This window comes from Heliangelus exortis, chromosome 16 (genome assembly GCF_036169615.1).
Source record: "Heliangelus exortis chromosome 16, bHelExo1.hap1, whole genome shotgun sequence".
Taxonomy (NCBI): domain Eukaryota; kingdom Metazoa; phylum Chordata; class Aves; order Apodiformes; family Trochilidae; genus Heliangelus; species Heliangelus exortis.
Genome location: NC_092437.1, coordinates 11,712,068 through 11,730,443, shown reverse-complemented (window position 1 = coordinate 11,730,443; position 18,376 = coordinate 11,712,068). Strand labels below are relative to the sequence as shown.

At 53.1% G+C, this 18,376-nt stretch overlaps 1 protein-coding gene across 2 annotated transcripts in view; it reads right to left on the bottom strand.

Annotated features, from left to right (window-relative positions):
* The window catches only part of PLCG1 (phospholipase C gamma 1), a 41,114-nt gene extending 23,577 nt beyond the window's left edge, over positions 1 to 17,537 (bottom strand). Inside the window, exons 1-3 of one of the 2 annotated variants that reach the window (XM_071759529.1) lie at positions 17,247 to 17,537; positions 1,474 to 1,626; positions 284 to 377 (exon numbers count right to left, since the gene is read on the bottom strand). In XM_071759529.1, the coding sequence (XP_071615630.1) occupies positions 284 to 377; positions 1,474 to 1,626; positions 17,247 to 17,448 (449 nt within the window). In that variant the 5' untranslated portion in view covers positions 17,449 to 17,537. The remainder of the gene's footprint in view (positions 1 to 283; positions 378 to 1,473; positions 1,627 to 17,246) is intronic. The other variant, XM_071759530.1, reaches the window with a different exon arrangement.
* Between the last annotated feature and the right edge of the window lie 839 nt (positions 17,538 to 18,376).

Sequence of the window (18,376 nt, the reverse complement as noted above, 5' to 3'; positions counted from 1 at the left end):
AGCCCATAAATAAGACCAAAAAAAAAAAAATACCAAAGGTGTTCCCTTCTGCATGCTACACTGGAATGGTACAAATGATGCAGGCCATGCATGCATAAACCCATCTGGTTGGTGGTAATTCTTTTCCCTCCACACACGGGAGACCAAACTCTGGTCAGAGATGATGCAGCATGGAGGAGGCATCAGTGCCAGGTCTGCACAACTCAGAGGGATGAGGTGCTGTCACTGTGCACACCTTTTGCTGTCAAAGAAAGCAAGTGCAGGACAAGGACAAGTTCCTCACCTTTCGATCTGCAGGGGGGTGGGAGCCCTTAGTGTGTCTGCCACCAGCCAGTTCAGCCCCTTGATCCACATGTTGACTTCATCCTCGGAAGTGGCTGGGGAAAAGTGCACAGGAGAAATGGGAGGGAGGGACACAGAAGCTGCTCACCAACCTAAACCTCTTCAGACTATCCCAAGCATCTTACATCCCTGATTCCTTCCTTCATCTCCTTTCTGATAACTGCAGATGCTCTGGCCAACTCCTCTCCCCACCAAGCTTCTGCTCCCCTCCCATGGGGTGTCCATGGATGGCTGCACCCCCTGCCCCAGCATGTCACACTCTCACCTCCCTCCAGTGCCCAAGCTCTGCCTGGCCTGGGTGACAAACCAGCATCTACATCTGTCAGCTCCTCCATAACCTCCCTGCCTGCACCTCCATCTTTTCTGAGGGCAGAAGTGCTGTTTCTGTCCCTGTGTCCCACAGCACTATCCCACAGTGTCCCCACTGTCCCACAGAAGGCAGATTCACCACCATGTTAAGGAGCCAACGCGATTGCCTCCATCAGTGCTCCTCTGCATGGGTTTAAACAAGACACAAGACTGCATCCTGCTAGCAGGAAAAGATCTCATCTGCCAGATGAACTGCAGCCAGTGATTACAAACCTGTCCCCCATCTCAACAGGAGACTCACCAGCACAAACCTCCTCTCTTCCAATAGCAAAACATAAAGCTGGGTGCTACAAGTCCAGCTTAAATCAACAGACAAAGCTGAGATCAACGCCTCAGGGTACTGAGCCTTCGTTTGCCACCAGCAGTGTTTTCTTGCTCAGAATTGCAAAGCAGAAGGCAGGGAGATTTTACCACTTCAGGCACGGGGCTGGTTACCACAACACAGCTGATAAAACACCAAGATGCCAAGCTGAGATAAAATACTTGATTTCAAGCCCACATTTGACCTAGGGGCTTTGGTTTAGCCAAATTTTAGGTGTACAGGGCAAATTAACTGACTTCACTAGGGGTTGAATTATGTACCCTTCAGAGAACTGGTGTCACCTTCTTCCAAAGACACCTTTGCTATGGTGGAAATACCATCTGCCCAGGGATGTGGTCCAGATCACTTGTGGAAGGATGCATCAGAAGTTTGGGTCCCAGGGTGATGAGATGCCTGCCCAACGCTGCCCTGGCACAGCCCCAGGGCCACGAGTGCTTTACCTTGCAAGCTGAGGGTCTTCAGACGGAATTCTGTGCCATAGAGGACAACGAAGCAGTGAGACTGATCCAGTCGGAAACACGGATCCTCCTGGTACCGGTCAAAATCCCGCGAGTTTTTTCCTGGACGAATCTCTTTGATTTCACGAATATCCACTAAGAGAAGAGGAAAACAAAAGGGGAGTTGAGAAAATAACGCTGAAATTCCCATAAAGGTGGAGGAGAAGGAAGGAGAAGTTTTAGTGATGTGAAGACCTGGATTACCACCCAGATGGTGCAGGTCCAGCGTGGCACCAGGCATGCCTATGGCATGGAGGAAACAGGTTCTGAAGAGCACATTGCATTTCCCTGACTACGCTGGAAACAGGGATGGGACGGCCACCCCAGCCCAGGAATTGCTGCCAGACATCCAAGGACAGCAGACAGGTGCTGGAGGTGCTGTCTTGCAGCAGGACTCACTACATGCAGGCCACAAGTGACCATCACAACAGCCTTCCAGTCCCCTCCTGCCACCACTGATGGCACAGGATGAAGAGAAGAAGCCAAGCGAGAAGAAGCCGAAGAGACCCTGGTAAGGCAGCATCACACAGGCTCCCTCCCTGGAGTACATTTTGGGAAAGGACTCTCATTTTCATAAAACAAAGAGAAAATAATCACAGCAACAACAACAACAACAACAAAAACCCAAAACAAAAAACAACAACAAAAAAAAAACAAACCAAAGAAACCAAAAACCCCACACAAATCCAACAATCTTTGCTTCCTGGAAAAACAGTTTCTTACATGCTCTGGGGAATCAAATAACATTTCTGAGTCACGTTTCCAAAGCAGATGATGCTTCTGAGCAATGTGGGACGGAGATTACTGCAAACCTGGCGTGTAATTCATCCCAATTAAACTCCACTTACTGCACTCAGTGTGGATCAGCTCGCCTTTCAGTTCCATTTACTGCAGTTTAAAACCAGACAGAAATGTGACCTGCTCATCACCCACAGCAGCAGCCGACTGCATCATGAGAGATGATGCTGGCTCCACATGAGCCCCACAGCAAGCCAGGCACTGGCTTTGACTTCAGGGAGACTCAGAAACCCTACCCAAGGAACATGGAACCATCTCCTGGCAGGATACACCGTGCAGCACCATGGGTGTGCATCTGGAGGTGATGGCAGCCTACTCATTGCCTGACGCGGGATGGTTCTGACCATTCCAATAAGCCTCCAAAGCTCACCAACTCAGGACAAGAGGACAGAAGGACCCCATTCCCTGGGGCTGCAGAGGAAGGACAGACAAGGACTCTAAAACAAGCAAGGGTACAACTTTTTAAAGGTACCCTTTAGATGGCTGGAAGCTCAAAGGTAATCTGTCCACATGCCCACATCCTTAGTGACACAGCAAGTTATTTTAGCCCTTAAAAAACGACATCATGGTTAAGGTCTTTTCATCCAGGACATGCTCAGCAAGGCTGAAGACCAACCCTATCTTTGAAGGATGCAGGGCTTACCCTATGCAGTGGGAAGGAACCGGCGAGCTGGGTTTTTGTGGTACTTTACAACAACCACTGAAGGAAGGAGCCAAAGCATTAATGGCCTCTCTTTGCATCACGCTGCCTTGGGATGCAGCAGCACGCTGTGCCCTGCTTTCACCCCTCACTGCACAGAGCACCAGCGGGTTAGTAAGTAAGGAGTAAGGCAGAGCTATTGTTACAACCTGCATACCTAAAATCCAGGCAACGGGGAGAGCCCTGGAGCAAACCAGGCAGGTATCAAAGACAAGAGGCAGGCCGGGAACTCCCAGGGTGAAGGGCACCCCCTGCGAGGGCCGCACACCCGCGGGGAGCAGGGCAGGAATCTCCAGCCCACGCCTGCTTGCAGCTGCTTGCTCATCTCTCTCATCCTCCCAAACATGCCCGTGTGTGCTGGGGAGAAGGAGGGTTAGGGTTTGGTTTGCTCAGCCCTCTCCTTGCCACAGAGCAGCCTCGCACCCCACGGGCTCTACCAACTCAGCCACGTTCTCAGCTCCCTTGCAGTGTGAGGAAATTACTCCGGGGAGGAAGCACAGAAAATACAAAAATGCTGCTTCCCTGCACCAGCCCCTGCCTGTCCCACTCCAGGTTCTCCCTTGAGCATCTTTCTGCCAGAACAGGACCAGTCGTACCCCCATGCAGACAGTGACAAGAGGAGGAACTGGGTGGCACAGCCATGGCAGAGGCAGAGGGAAGCTCTGGTGGAATAGAAACCCCACTGCACTCTGACAGGGCTGAGCTGTCTCAGAGCAGGGACCAGCAGCAAGCAGAGACAGAGGAGCAGCAGATGAGATGGAAGGCCTGGAGCAAGCTGGCTCTCCTCCAGCCCTCCCAGGCAGGCATGAAGGCAGCAGCCAGGAGAGGCTCTGGGAAGGAGGCAGCAAAGCCCATGCAGCCCCGAGATGCTCTGAGCTCCTCACACGGTTCCACGTTGTACACTGGACTATGCCACAGCTGTGCAAACAGGTTGTGCCTCCAAAACTTCCTTCCAGCCTACCACCAGCAGAAAGGCCCGGCCCTCAACTTGCCTCCAGCAATTAAAAAAAGCACATGGTCACATTTCTGGGCAAAAAGCCTTCCCTTCAGCAGGAGCGGGTTGCATCAGAAAGAAAAAGCTGACCCCAGATCCATCCCCCGCGCCATTTAAGAAAAACAAAAAACAACAAAAAAAAGCCACCCAAAACCAAATTACCCTCTGGTTACATGAACACCAGATCCACCCTTTAAGTTATTTAAAACTGAAACTTGGTCCAAGCCTCATTTAACCACTGAAGGATTGGGTGTTGTAACGTGTAAGGATAAGGACACCCTGGGCTGGGCTTCAAGGGTTGCTAAATCTCCACCTCCAGAGGATTTTTCAAAAGATGTAAAATTGACTAAATAAAATCAAGAAGAAAAAAAAAAAAAAGCAGCTGACAGAAAGAAGGTTCAGCCCAGACTACATTTCAGGATGAATTTAACAGGACAGCCTCCAGAAAAACACCCACCCCCTCGACAAGCATCTCTTGGAGCATCACATCTCCCCAGGCACACACAGTGCAGTGACAGCCACATGGTCACTCACAGCCCCACTTGTCCTCAGCTGGCCAACATGGACTGATCCTGCCCCAGGGCAGCAGCAAAATATCCAAGCTACTCACTCTGGGGAAAAAAAAAAAAAAAAAAAAAGAAAAAAAAAGAAAAAAAAAAGTGTTTAAAACAAAACAATTTTCCAATTTTCCTGTTATTCAATAGTGTGGATCCCACTGAGCTCCCCCTGTGGTCATCCCTAGGCTTCCCATCACTGGAAGGGGAACTGGATGGTCAGGCCCCCAGGGAAAGGCTACCAAGGGAGAAATAGGAAAAAAAAAAGATGACTCATGTGCGTACAGATAAAAATACAAGAAACCTATTATGCAACAAGATGGAGAATAAAGTCTGCAATCTCCCTCTTAATATTGTAATGGAAGCTCCCTGAAATGGATATTCAGGCCCACATTAGGTACACCAGGAGCTGCAGGAGCCTGGAAGAGGACTGCAGCCAACTTCCTTCTGCTGGGGTTGACCAGCTGGTTCATCCCCCCACCAGCATCCCTGCCCAGCCCAACACCACCCAGACACACACACACACACAAAAAAAAAATTCAACCCAAAATCCCCCATGATTTCAGGGGGAACGGTCGAGTGTGCACTAAGTGCTTTGCTGGAGAGGGGCCAGAGCTGTCAGCACCTGGCAGTCTGCACCCCCATCACTATTTATCAAGCCCTGCAGAGCTCCAGGGGAGCCGGGTGTCTGACCCTGCACAGACCCTTCCCCATCTCCCAACCTCCACAGAAATGCCAGAGGGATGGGGCAGACAGTAACTGCCTGAGCTGGGATTTGGCCAGGCTGCAAAAAAATGACTGTGGCTTGTACAAAGCACAGACTGCACCTCCAATGAGGGTGAAAATGTGGGGTCCTGCACTTCACACCCCCCTGCCCAAAAGCAAAATGGTGACTCCAACCTGTCAGAAACAGGAGGGGAAAGACATGGGTGTCTCATTAGTACAGGTTTTCAGAGTGATGATGTTCAAACCTCACAGTCCCACTAGTTTCCCCTACTAGAGGGTGCTAGGGCAGAGGGTGTAACGGTGAGTTACAGCTCTCTGCACAGATATGCAGTGACGGGGCCTCTGCATCCTCCTCCCTCCATCCCCCCCCCCCCCCCGGCTGCCCCTCCCATCAGCTCTGCTCTGCACCCGCTATCAGGTTTCTGAAGGACAATCTCATGCCATTAACAGATGGCTTATCCAGATAGGACAACAAGAAACCAGCCTCTAATTTGACCTTCCTGCTTTTTCAGAGGGCAGGAGGCACGGCTGAGGCATCCCGAGAGGCCAACACAAACACTAACCCAGCAACACCCTCTGCCCCAGCAAATCCCTCATCCTCTGGGAGCTAAAACTACTGTCCCAAGGAGGGCCACGGCCACCCTGGTGCTCAAGGGTCTGTTGAAACCTACTGCTCCTGTGGCTGCAACACCCCAGTACTTTTCCCTCAGGAGAAGATGCAGGTAAAAGTCTTTTCCCCTGCAGACCTGGCTCTGTTGTGTCTCAGGTTGCTCCAGCAATCTGCTTCATCTCACCTGCTACATGCATCAGCAATTTTCACTCCAAGACACTGCATTTTGCTATGAAGCAACAGTCACATGAGGTCAGCAACATCCATGCAGGGAGCACCTTGGGAATGGAGACGCTGGGGAAAAAATAGCTCAGTTGGCTGGAGCTGGGACAACAGGGAGCTCCCAGTTAGCCAGGATGACTGGGATTAGCCTCAACCCCAACTCAGATCCTGGCTCACCTCTCAAAAACCTCCATCCATCAGTGGGGAGCAGGACAATTCAGCTGGGAGCTTCAACACTGCCCTGGCAGCCAACACCTCTGCCCAGGAACCCCCACGGGCAGGCAGGGACCCAGGGGCTGCTTGGTGGGTCTGTTCTGCAGGCACCCACATTTCCTGCCCAAGCCTCAGGCTGCTGCTGCTGCTGCTGCCACTGCTGTGCCTCCAAACCACGTGTCCTGTGGCTTCCGAGCTCCAGTTCCTCCCTCCCCTGTCCCCTCACCCAAAATCCTTATCAAGTGCAGAGGAAGCTAGAGGAGATGTGCAGGGAGATTAGGAGATGCTGAGCTGCTGCCTCGCTCTGCAAGTGGGAGGACAGGAGGTGAGGAACCATCCTTCCCTCCTCCATCCCATGCACCCATGTTAAGGGCTGGAGCAGGGAGGCAAAGCCCTGCCCAGACACCACCCTGCTCCCACAGGGTGCCATGGGCCTCCCTCCCCAGGCTGACCCAGACTTTGCTGCTCCACCAGCTTTAGCCTCAGGCAGGTGGCCTTGGGGAGCTGACAAGCATCCTCCTGATGCTAGAAACAGAGGTAGCTGTGGGCTGGCAGCTGCCTATCCTGTATCATCAGCACATCTCTCCAGCTCGCTCTCAGCTGCAAGAAAATACAAGCTAAAAACCCAAAGGTGATGCCCCGAGTGAGTGAAGCAGGATGCTGGTACCACAGCTCCTGCTCCCAGCACAGCACAGACCAAGGGACGCAGAGGCTGGCAGTTTCCACTCTGCTGGCATCAGCCTCCCAGGGACAATTTCATGCTCAGCCCCACCTGGCCTGAGCCACCTCCCTCCCAGTGCTGCCACTGTGCCCATCACCACCACTAAGTCCCCTCCTTGGGGCTCCCTCTTGCCCTCTATGGAAACTTTTCACCAAGTTATGGGGGTTTGCACCAGGATTTCTGGGATGTGCTGAGCACCCACGGCTGCTGACTGGATCCACTCCCACGAGCAAGGCTGGTGCCCACAAGAGCCCAGGACTTGTTGCATCTTCACCGTGTAGGACACAGGAGCACGATTCCACCCCAAATACAAGCAGAGCTACTCCAGGTAGGGAAAACTCCACTTTTTGCTTGCACAGACACTGCTCTGAAGAAGCCTGTGTCCCTTCCCCAGATGAAATAAGGCAGAGCCACCCTTCAGTCCTCAGCCTGGTCTCTTTGAGAGGCACAAGCTTCCACTGACTCATCTGGAAAGGGGAAGCTCAGCACTGATGCTTCTGGGCAGATGGCCTGCCTGGGGATGGCTCCATAAGCCACCCCCAAGGTGACCTTTTTCCTGGGTAGTATCAAAGCCTCCAACTCCTCAGCCCTGCCTGGGCCAGAACTGCAATAACCTTACAGGAGCAGCACAAAACGTAGGGAGTATGAGGGAAGCTGCAGATCTGTGAGCACAGCTCCTCCAGCCTGCCTCTCCTGCTCTCTGGCAATGGAGGCAAGAGTGACCACACACTGTCCCCTGGATGGGGCACGAAGGTGAGGAGTGAAACCTGAGGGATAGAAAAAATTTGTCATGGGGATGTTCAGATGCCATGACTCAGTCCTCACCCATCCCACCAGCTGATGCAATCAAGTTTCCGTGGCAGCAAATTAACAGCAAAGATGACTGAGTGCTAGCCAGGACATTCCAATCCTTCCTATCCCTGCCAGGCCTTGGGATCTTCAGGGTAAGGGTAAAGTTGGGAAGCAAAGAATAGGATGAGGATCCCATCTGCTGCTGAGCCATTTGATGTCACCACACCAGCCTGACCTCTTCCCCCACCATGCTCAACACAAAAGCTGTTTTGAGACAGCAAGGACTGCACACTCAGCAAAGCACAGATGTGATTTCCAGATGTGAGCCCTCTCCTACATCTCCCTGTGTGCCATTATCTGTGGGAGAGACCCAGAGGGCTGTAACCATCTCCACCAATAACACAGGGAGTAGCTGAGGCACCTCCTCATGTCACCTCCTGGTCCTCAGCCTCTTTGTGCAAGTCCCTTCCACCCACTGCAGCATAATGAACAATTTCTGCTGCTTTGCTGGGATGTAAATCCAAGCTGTGTCCCAGCAGAGCCAGCTCCTCACTGTCCCACAAGCCTGGGGAGCCTGGGACACTCTGGGACAGCTTTTTGGTCCTCTGGAGCTGAGGAGGGCTGTGAGCTGAAGGCATTAGCAGGGCAAGGACTGCAGGCTTGAATGAGAGGGGGGTATCCAAAGTACCCCCAGATCCAGAAGCACCAAAGCTGGATGTCCATGGGACAGGTGCTGGCAGAGGCATCCAAGATGGGAGAGATGAGGCAGAAGGTTCTGCTTCTGCTCTGATGCAGCCCAGGACCATGAGAGCTTTGTCCCTCCACTCATACTGAGAAGGACCATGTCAAGCAGTGCCCAAACACTCAGCAAATGAACTGAGCCAGCCCCCCATCTCCACCAGCTGGAAAGCAGATTTATGGGGTGCAGATATGCAGGGCAGGATGTCACAGGGGTTAAAGTCCTCTTGAACATCCTGTGCTCCTGACACAGCCAAGCCCACACTCCCATTATCTGACCTGGCTTAGGGGTGGGGATTGAGGAGGGATGAAGGACACAGCAGCACAGGCAGGAGGGATGTTCTTTAACTACCACAACACCTGGCACTTCTGGGAGCAAGTAAACAGGAAAAAGACTCTCAAGCAGCTGCTCTACCCATCACCCCCCCAGGGCACAGCCTCCCTTGATGTTCCCTCTCGGTGACAATGACTTCCAAGCCTGACCTGTCCTGCCCTCACATGGAGAGATGCTCATGGAGAGCAGGATGGGGCCCTGCACAGCAAAGGCTTGGGAGAAGAGGAGCAAGACACCCCACAGGGTGAGTCAAAGGAGCTTCAGCCAAGATGGAGAGCAGGACAACACCACGATGGAGCAGCTCCTGTCAGGAGGCAGCAGAGCAGCTGCAGCATCACTGAGTGCCACTAACAGCACAGCACCCTCCTGCACCCATCCCTCCAGGTGCCACAACCCCAGCACTACAGTGAGATGTAGCAGTGCAGTAGGGTGACTGCACATCTGGCTCCTGGGGGATGAGTTTTGAAGCCAGAGGCTTCAAAAGCAACCCAAGGCTTTTTTTCCTCTATTCCTGAAAGGAAATCACCTGATGGGTCACTTCCCCATGGGCCAAGTGACCACGTCTGGGAGATGGCAGCAGTCCTGCACGTGGCCCTGACTGGGGGGGACAGAGAGGCTGAGCTGCAAACATGAGGCAGCACAGCACCCAGTGTGATGATGCTGAGAGCCAAGGAAGAAAAAAAAAAAGTTGCATTCCAAGAAAAAGAAAGTAAACACATTTGTAATGGCTTGGAGAGAAAAATACAACCCATAAGGCACAGTTCTGCCCCTCAGCCACTTCATCCTCAAGGCCTGTGGATGAAGTCAGCTCAGCAACACATCCCGGCAGTGGAATATCATGTGCTGGACCACGACTTCATTAGGACAGTTTTGAAACAATAATATGGGTTTGTGTGCCTCTGTGCAGCCAGGTGTGCATCAGGGCACCCTGTTAACAGCACAGGAAGATAACTGCATAAACCCTCAGAACCACAAGTGGTTGCAAACTGAGGGCAGGAGCTGCAGAGGAAAGCAAGGGAGAGATCCACCCCCAGCTCTGGGAGGCTCTCCAGCCAGCTCAACCCAGAACTCTCAGCTCCATTTTGGGCTGGAGAGCCACCAGACCTCACAGGCAGCAAAGATGGAGCTGAAAAGCAAACCGAAAAACACAAAGATTTTTCCAAGTATGGGTTGTCAGCATCATAAAACTCTGCTGATTGCTACAGATTTCCAGCTGTCATCTGCTGCTAGAGACATCAGCCCCTGGCCTGTTGCTTTTTAGGTGCTCTGCATGAGCAGTCTGGTGTTCTCCTCCTGTCTGACATGTTTGGGGATATAACAAGAGGCAGCAAAGTGCCCAGAGATAAGGAGAGCTGGGACAGGAGGGACAAGCCTGGCCCAGCCACCAGGCAGACACAGACAGCCCTGCCTGCAGCTCCAAGTGCTGGGGGATCTTCAGAAAAGCAGAGAATTCTCAGAAATGAGGCAGTTTCTCATTTTTATCCACTTCAAAAAGCTTTCTCCATGTAAAACAAGCTCTTTGTGCAAGATGGAAATCCTCAAAACTTAAAACAATTTTAGGAGAAGCTTTCTCAGAACTGTGAAGTCTCTTCAGGAACAGCCACTGTCACCATGACCCCCTCCTGAGGGTTCTCCCTGGTCTGGGACACCCTCCCACCACCTCCTGATGTAACACCTCTGGTAGGAACAGATGAGCAGGGACTCGGGAGAGGAGGAAGAGCCATGAGATCACCCACCCACCCCCCTGCATGGCAGGAAAGAGTCACTGCAGAGGATGTGCTGGATGCCAAACCCACCTGGTACATGGCATGGACAGAAGGGACCCAGGAGCAGCAACCACTGCACCAACAAATGTTACAGTGAGGTGTTCACTGGGACTGCCACAGGTTTCTGTGAGCATCCCTGGCTGTCAGATATGGAATCATTCTCTCCATACAGCTGCAGGTATCTGCAGAACACAAATCTTTCTTCTTTTATCCTTCTCTAGGCAGGTATCCCTCTAGTAGCTCTAGCTCAGCACCATCTTCCACCACCCGCTGCCCACGTTTGGACAAGGGGAAGAAGGGAGATGTGGGAGGTAAATTATCATAGAATCACAGACAGGGTTGGGTTGGAAGGGACCTTAAAGGTCACCTAGTTTCACCCCCAGCTAACGAGACCAGATTGCTCAAAGTCCTGTCAATCTGGCCTTGAACACTTCTTCCAGGGATGGGGCATCCACAGTTTCCCTCATCAACCTGTGCCAGTGTCTCACCACCTTCACACTAAAGAATCATCAAAACTATTGCAACAACTTCAAAATTCAAGCCCCTCTAATCTAAGGGACTTCCAGTGACCTTAAACCTCAGAGCACAGGAGTAAAAAGAAAAAGCCTTCTCTACTTACTTCAGGTGTCTACTCTTACTGTTTAACAAGGTTCAGCTGATCAACTCAGAGCTGCACAAGGGGGTTTTGTGCTGGGAGCCCCACACCTCCTCACCACATGCTGCAAGCTCTTCCTGGGCTCTCTGCACCTCTCCTTCATCATGGGCTTTGTACCAGCTCCTATCACACCTGCAGCAGTTTGAGACCAGGGACACAGCCCCAGGAGCTGGCTGCAGCCCCAGCCAGGCCACCTGGCTCTCAGAAGCACTGTCACACACCTCCAAACCCACCCAAACCATCAGCCCAGCTTTAGGCTGACCTGCCATTAAACAGAGACCATCACTGCTGGCTTCTTCATCCAAGGAGCTGTGGTCCTGCTGCATTTCTGCAGCCATGCAGGACTGGCAATCAGCATGCCTGACAGGAGGATGATCAGGGAGAAGCCTCACAACTCCTGACAGCCAGTTTCATGGCCTGGATAAGATGCTCAGCACCACCTTTTGCAATGCAGACCCCAGCAGGATCCCACTTTGGCAGAGACAAAGAGGAGACGGATGCACAACCAAATGTTCTCAACTTCAGAGCTTCACAAGTTACCAAACACAGGCTGAGCTGCTGCAGCTGGTCACAAGGACACAAGCAGAAGCCAGAATTGTAGGGCGGCCTCTGTGCACTTGTACTCATGGAGCTCCTGCTCCATCCCAAGCATTGGCAAGTGTTACATTCCAGCCAGGCTGCCCATCACAGGGCAATGGTGTCACCTGGGTCCCTTCCCAAGGGGACACAACAGTCCTGGTGCTCCCTGGAAGGGAAGGTCCCAGCCCAAGAGCAGTGCCCAGCTTCCCAGGAGCACACAAGTGAGATGAAGGCTGCACCCAGGGGTCAAAGCACAAACTCAGGGCTCAAAGCATACACACAATGCTTGGGACAGGGACCTTCACGCTGCTCAGGGACAAGGACTTTAGCACCCAGTGCCCCCCAACCTCCTGCTGAGACTGCCAGCAAGACTTTTCTCCTCCATCTGCAATCTCTAAGATATGCAGCAGGTCACACGCCTGCTGGTGCAGGGACGGACAAGGGGCAGAGCTGACAGGCAGCAGGGCTGGGGGGTGCTGGCAGCACACATCACCCCGATGAGATAACAGAGCCCAGCAAATGCTTCACCGATAAGAAACAACCACCCCTGCTGAGCTGAAACAAAGAGCAGTAAAACCATCACAGATTGCATTGGGTGACTGCTGGCCCAGCACAGAGAAGGGGCACCTTAAAAGCCCTGTTTGAAATCCTGTGACAAAACTCCTGGAGATGGGAGGTGACAGCACCCAGAACACCTCTGCAAGCCAGATGTTGAGATCCAGCTTGCTCAGAGATGATCCTCTCACCACATATGGTGTCCAGTCTTGGTGACTGCCAAGCAACATCACTTCTGCCCCTATAAGCCTTGGAGTGCTCATGAGGGGATGAGAAGCGATCAGCCCAGCACTACACAAAACCTCTCCAGCATGTTTTTAATTAGTGGGTTAGAACTCCTGCAGCAATACTGCCCACGTGGCCAACTGGCACAGGAAGGAACCAAATGGGCCATGTAGGGGCAGGTTTCTCAGAGAAGCAGAGATCTGCCTAACATCGAGCTGCTCTCCAGGCTGCAGAGAAGCTGCTGAGATGCCAAGGGAGGAGGTAATTTGTGACATGTCCTACTACTGCATGAGGAGGGGTCTTCCAACCTGTACCTCCTGGAAGATGCTACCAAGAAGCTGACAAGGGGATGTAAAGTGAGGGGAAGAGGCTGTTTCACCTTGGAGGTGAAGGAAGAGCAGAGCTTGTCCAGTTCCCCCAGTTTAACAGCAATAAGCTGCTCTGTAAGCAGAAAAGGGACTGGTAACAACACAAAAAAACCTTCACTCAAGAAACTCCCACAGCAGAGCTTCAGCTGGGGAAGCCTGAACCAGTGTGACAGTCACAAGCCACACTCCCACCTTCCCACACCAACACTTTCTGCACCTCCCTGCTCGAGGCACTGCTGGAGCGAGCTCCCAACCTCCCAGCCCGGAGGGTCACATCCTGCAGCCAAGGGGTGCTGGAGCAGGAGGAGACATCCTGCACCCCAAGGGGATCCAAAGGTATTTTATCCTTGAAAGCCCTTTGTGACTTGCTTCTCAAGAGCTCCAAAGCCCCTCAGCTCATTCAGATGGCCTCAAAAAAAAAAAAAAAAAAAATTATTAAAAAAAAGCTGTGCCTCAGCAGACTTGGACAAGGTGAGTACAAGCCAGAGTCACTTTGTATTAATATTTTACAGTTCCTGCCTTCTCTTTTACACAGGCAACAGCTTTTCTCCACCTCCACGGGACTGAGCTCGTTTCACTGAAAGCAAGAACACAACCAGGGCTTCGAGGTGGTTCTTCCACCACCACCCCCCATCCCCTATAAAAGAAACATCTGCTCCAAATTTTCAGCTCTCTCTCTCTGAGCAAACTCTCTGAAATTTCTGACGTGTTTCAAGGCAAACAGATCAATTAGAATCTGGCCTCTAACCCCCCAGCATGTGAAGTTATGAATTTAAGACCCTTTTATATTAAAAAAAGAGAATTATGTAACACAGGAAGTTTGAAAAAAATAATAAAATGCATAAAAGACAGAGTGAAAGGACTACCCCTACTCTGCTTTGGGTGATTAACAAAAAGAACAGAAAATTATTAGAGCTCTTCCCCTCGTAACAGCCAGGCCCACTACAGAGTTGATTAGCAAGAAGCAAGGCGTTGGTAATGAGAGCTGCCTGAAACCCTTATGGATAAAAACAAACATTAACTGAATTAAAAACAAAAAAAATTAAAAAAATAAAAATTACAAGGCTGTCTGGTTGCGTGTAGATTGACAGCACTTCTGGTCACCCAACTCAAACACAAGCTACTGCCCAGTCAGCATCCCTCTGGTCCAACCTTACCTCCTTGGAATACACACATCATTTCTGAAAAACCCACCAGTGCAGAAAAAAGAGCACCAGACCCTCCATGCTGGGGTGTTCACAGAAACAAATACCTCTAGAAGACATGGGCATCTACACAAACATGTCCTGAGTCTGAAACCTCCCTATGTGAAACACTATGGATACTCACCTGCTCCAAAATGGATCAAAGACCCAGGATCCTAACTACTTAGACAACTAACTTGTGTCTGGGGGGTTGTGAAGCTCCTTGGTGGCCTCCATATCTCAAGAAACACAAGAACATTCATTCCTGATCCAGGCACACAGCAGCCTTTGACCTGCAGACCTCCAGACATTGCCCAGTGAAGGTGCTGTCCCATGTGAAGGAACAGCTCAGCTCCTGTTCCCCTCTGCTCATGGTCTCAACTCACTGTAAGTCAAGGCCAAACCAGTACCAGCATGAAAAGCAAATCCCAGTTTTCCTGCCAGCCTCTATCTCCTGCTCCCCAGGCCAGCATGGTTTGTCTCCACATGGAGAACAGGGTCAGTCACTGCTCGTGGATAAACCTGTCCTGCACTGACTGTGATCAGCTTGACTCCAGATCACTTTCCCCTCTGCTTCCCACCACGCTGTGTGAATCCTGTGCCAATCAGGGTTGGTCTTCAAGAGGGGGATGAGCCAGGAGGGGAATACACCCGTGTATCTGCCACGTGAAGTGGAGTTGTCACACACCTGGGTTTCCCCAGGCATCCTTTTTCCGTCCAGAAAGCACATCCAGACAAAAATAGGGAAACTGGCCAACAACCCAGTCTTGTGGCCATTGGTGGTGTGGCTCTGCCTCACCTGCCTAGATACACAGTCACTATTTGTGTACACAAGCTGATATTTCCACCTGGAGCTCCCACGCTTCTGTCCAGGAAGTGTTAAAGCAAAGCTCAACTTCTCAGCCCTGAGAAGGAAGAGGGGTGAGAAGATGGGTGGTGGTGGTGAGGAGACTGAGGACAGGGTGAGATGCTCGAGTGCAGAGAGGAGGCCATGGGGAAAAGCATCAGAGCTGGGGCTGAAGATACTGCAGTTCTTCAGGCTACCGTCCTCTCCCTCCTGCATCGCCCATCGTGCCTCTTGGCACACACTGGGAACACCAAGTGTGCTGGGAGCCCATGGCCACCAGCTGGACAACTTGCCTGCAGCACAGCAGAGTAGCCTTAAGTCATTTTCCACTGTGACATTTAAAGGAACACAAGGGAACTATCTGTCCTGTGTTCCCCAACTCTTGCTTTTCTTTCCATTTTGTTTGTTTGTTTTTTGTTGTTTTTTTTTTTAATATATTTTTTAATTGATCATCTTGGTCTCTGCTTTCACCAGTCTGCTCTTGGCTGTCTGCATAGCACAAAAAGTCCTCACACAATGTTACCATCACTGTTACCACCCCAGTCATGGTACAGAAGTTAAAGTTCTCTAAATTTCTCTGAAGTTAAGGTCCCAGCCTTACAAAGACTGCAGCACATGCTTAGGTGAGCCCACAGGAACCACCTGTGCAGACATCTGTGTGGATCTCCATCCTACCATGGGCATAGCTCCATGAGGTCTGTAGACACTGCCAGGAACCAGGGCTATGCCAGCAAAGCAAAAGGGTTCTTTGCCTTAGTTTAAGAACAACTTAAACCCAGGGCCCACGTAGTGCAGCACTCTCCTCCCTCTGCCCCCACCTCAAAGTTCCTAGAACTGGGAAGAGTACAGGGGAGCTGCACATCCCAGTGATGCTAACAGAGACCAGATCAGCCTGGAGACACCACTGGGCAAACCCTAGAGGACTCCAAAAGTCTTCAGGCAAAGCTAAGCCCCAAATTGAAAGCAACAACATTTTCAGGTCCTGTCAGAGAGATGTGATCATCACAGCCACCTCCTTTCTTCACCTGAGACCCCTGAAAAAACACTAACAGAATCCAACCTTTCCTCTCTGGGTCAGGAGAGATGACAACCTCTCCATGGCCTGGCTGTGCCCCAGTTGCATCCCTCACCACGGGAAGGCTGGTGTCAACGTGCCACCACGCCACAGCCAGCACCAGGACCTGTGTCACATCACTCATATCACCTTCACACGTGTCCCCTCCTCCTCACCTCCAGCATCGAAAAGAGACACCATCCTTGAGCTGGTGTGTGTGGGGGTGAGAAAGGTAATTTAAGAGAAATAAGAGTAACCAAGGAAACCAGAGCCGAGGTTAAAAGTTTCCCAGAACGGGGCCTCCTTGCTCTCTCCCCATTCCCACCCATCTTGGTGGTTTCACACATATTTCTTACACATCTTTCCCCCTGCCCTCCAGGTTCAAGAGGTCCTGCCTGGGACACTGAACCCAGCAGCTGCTCTGCCCAGAACTGGGTTTGCAGGACCCGGCCCTATGCTGACCCCCCTCCACCTGACCCCAGGCCCTGGGGCAGAGGGGAGAGCCAGGAAGCCCATTACAATGTTTTGGTTTGCGTTTTCTCCTGCCTTTTTTTTTTCTTTTTTTTTGTTTTTTCGTTCCATCTGTTGCTCCCAGATCCAGCCATTAAAAGGGCTCAAACTAATCCTGCCTCCTTTGGAGGCTTCTTACAGCTTCCAGGTGCTGTTAACCAAGGCAGCACCACCCAGGAGAAGGTGCTGCTCTATCGAAGGCGAAGTCTGATACCAGAGAGTGATGGAGAAAGTTGGGAGGCGGCGCCGGGGGTGGCCATGGCGGTACCCGGCCCGCGCATCCCCGGGGACAGGGACACCGGACACCTCCTCCGCCATCCCGGACGGCTGTGCGGGGAGATGCCGGGCACAGGGAGATCGGGAGGGGGTGGATGTCGGTATTTTGCATTCTCCTCCATCCTCTCCATCGAGCCTCACGCCGCTTCCCGAGCCGGCCAGCGGCGGCTCCCCGGGACGGCTCCGGCCAGGGCCGCCCCGCACCCATCTCCCCGAGAGACCGGAGCCCTTTTCCTCCCCTTCCCATCCCTCTTTCCCGGCCTTTCCCTCCCTCCTCCACACCCCCGCAACTCACCGGCTCCCTCGATCTTCTCGGATCCGCGGCTCCAGGTAACCTGCCGCGTTTCCAGCTTCACCTGGAAAGTTTTCCGTTCGGGTCGCTGCGACTTTTTCGAATAAAAAAGAGTCATGACGGTGCCCATCTCCAGGCTGCGGCAGAGGTGCACGGCCTCCTCCTCGCTGGGGGCCCCGGGCCCGCTCCCCGGCCCGGCCGCCATCGGCCCCGCGAACAAAGGGGAGCGGGAGCGCCCGGAGCCCTCGGCGCCGCGCCCCGAGCCCGCCCGCCCGCCGGCTGCGGGAGGAGGAGGAGGAGGAGCGAGGAAGGAGGAGGAGGATGGAGGAAAGGAAGGGAAGGGAAAGGGGCGGAGCGCGGGGGGACGAGCTGGGGACGCGGCGCCGCGGCTGGGGCCCGGGAGGGGTCGGCGGGGATGTGAGCCCCCGGCACGGCCCCGGGGGCGGGGGGGGGGAAGGGGAGGGTCCAGCACCCCCTGCTTGGCTGGGGCTGGGGAGCCTCGGGGAACTGCGGGGTAGGGGGCCGTGGAGTGCAGCCCTCCCGCGGGTCCGGTGCTACATAACCCGCAGCACGTCTGGAGTACTGGGGTACCCTGCGCCCCACGGCATGTTGGAGTACCGGAGTACCCTGCACCCAGATGCATGGCACACACAGGTCCCCGGTGTGCCTCCCCACCCCACGGCACAGGACACGATGGCACAGCGTGTGGGTGCCACCTCCCCCAGCGCTGCGGGCCATGGGCCATCACCTCTGTGCACACCCGTGAGGCTGAGGGGCCCGACCACACTTCGTGTCCCCCGTGGGGGCTCTGCAGGGCGAGCGGGCACAGGGCAGGGACACAGCCGTGAGCTGGGAATGGGCCAGGCTGGCAGCTGGCCCTGGAAGCTGCTCACCTCTCCCTGCTTTGCCGGGGACATCCCCAGCCCTGCTGCACCGAGACAGGCCAAGCCGGGTGGCTTTTCCTGGGGACAGTCCCCTCAATCTGGCTGCTGCTGGCACCGTGGCAATGGCTTCTTGCCATGGCCACAGTTTCCTCCCTGTAAATCACTGCCAGGCCTGTGCTGCAGGGGAAGCGGGATGGGGTCCCCAAGGCAGCCAGTGGCATCCTGTTCCTGGGGGATGTATAGGGAGCT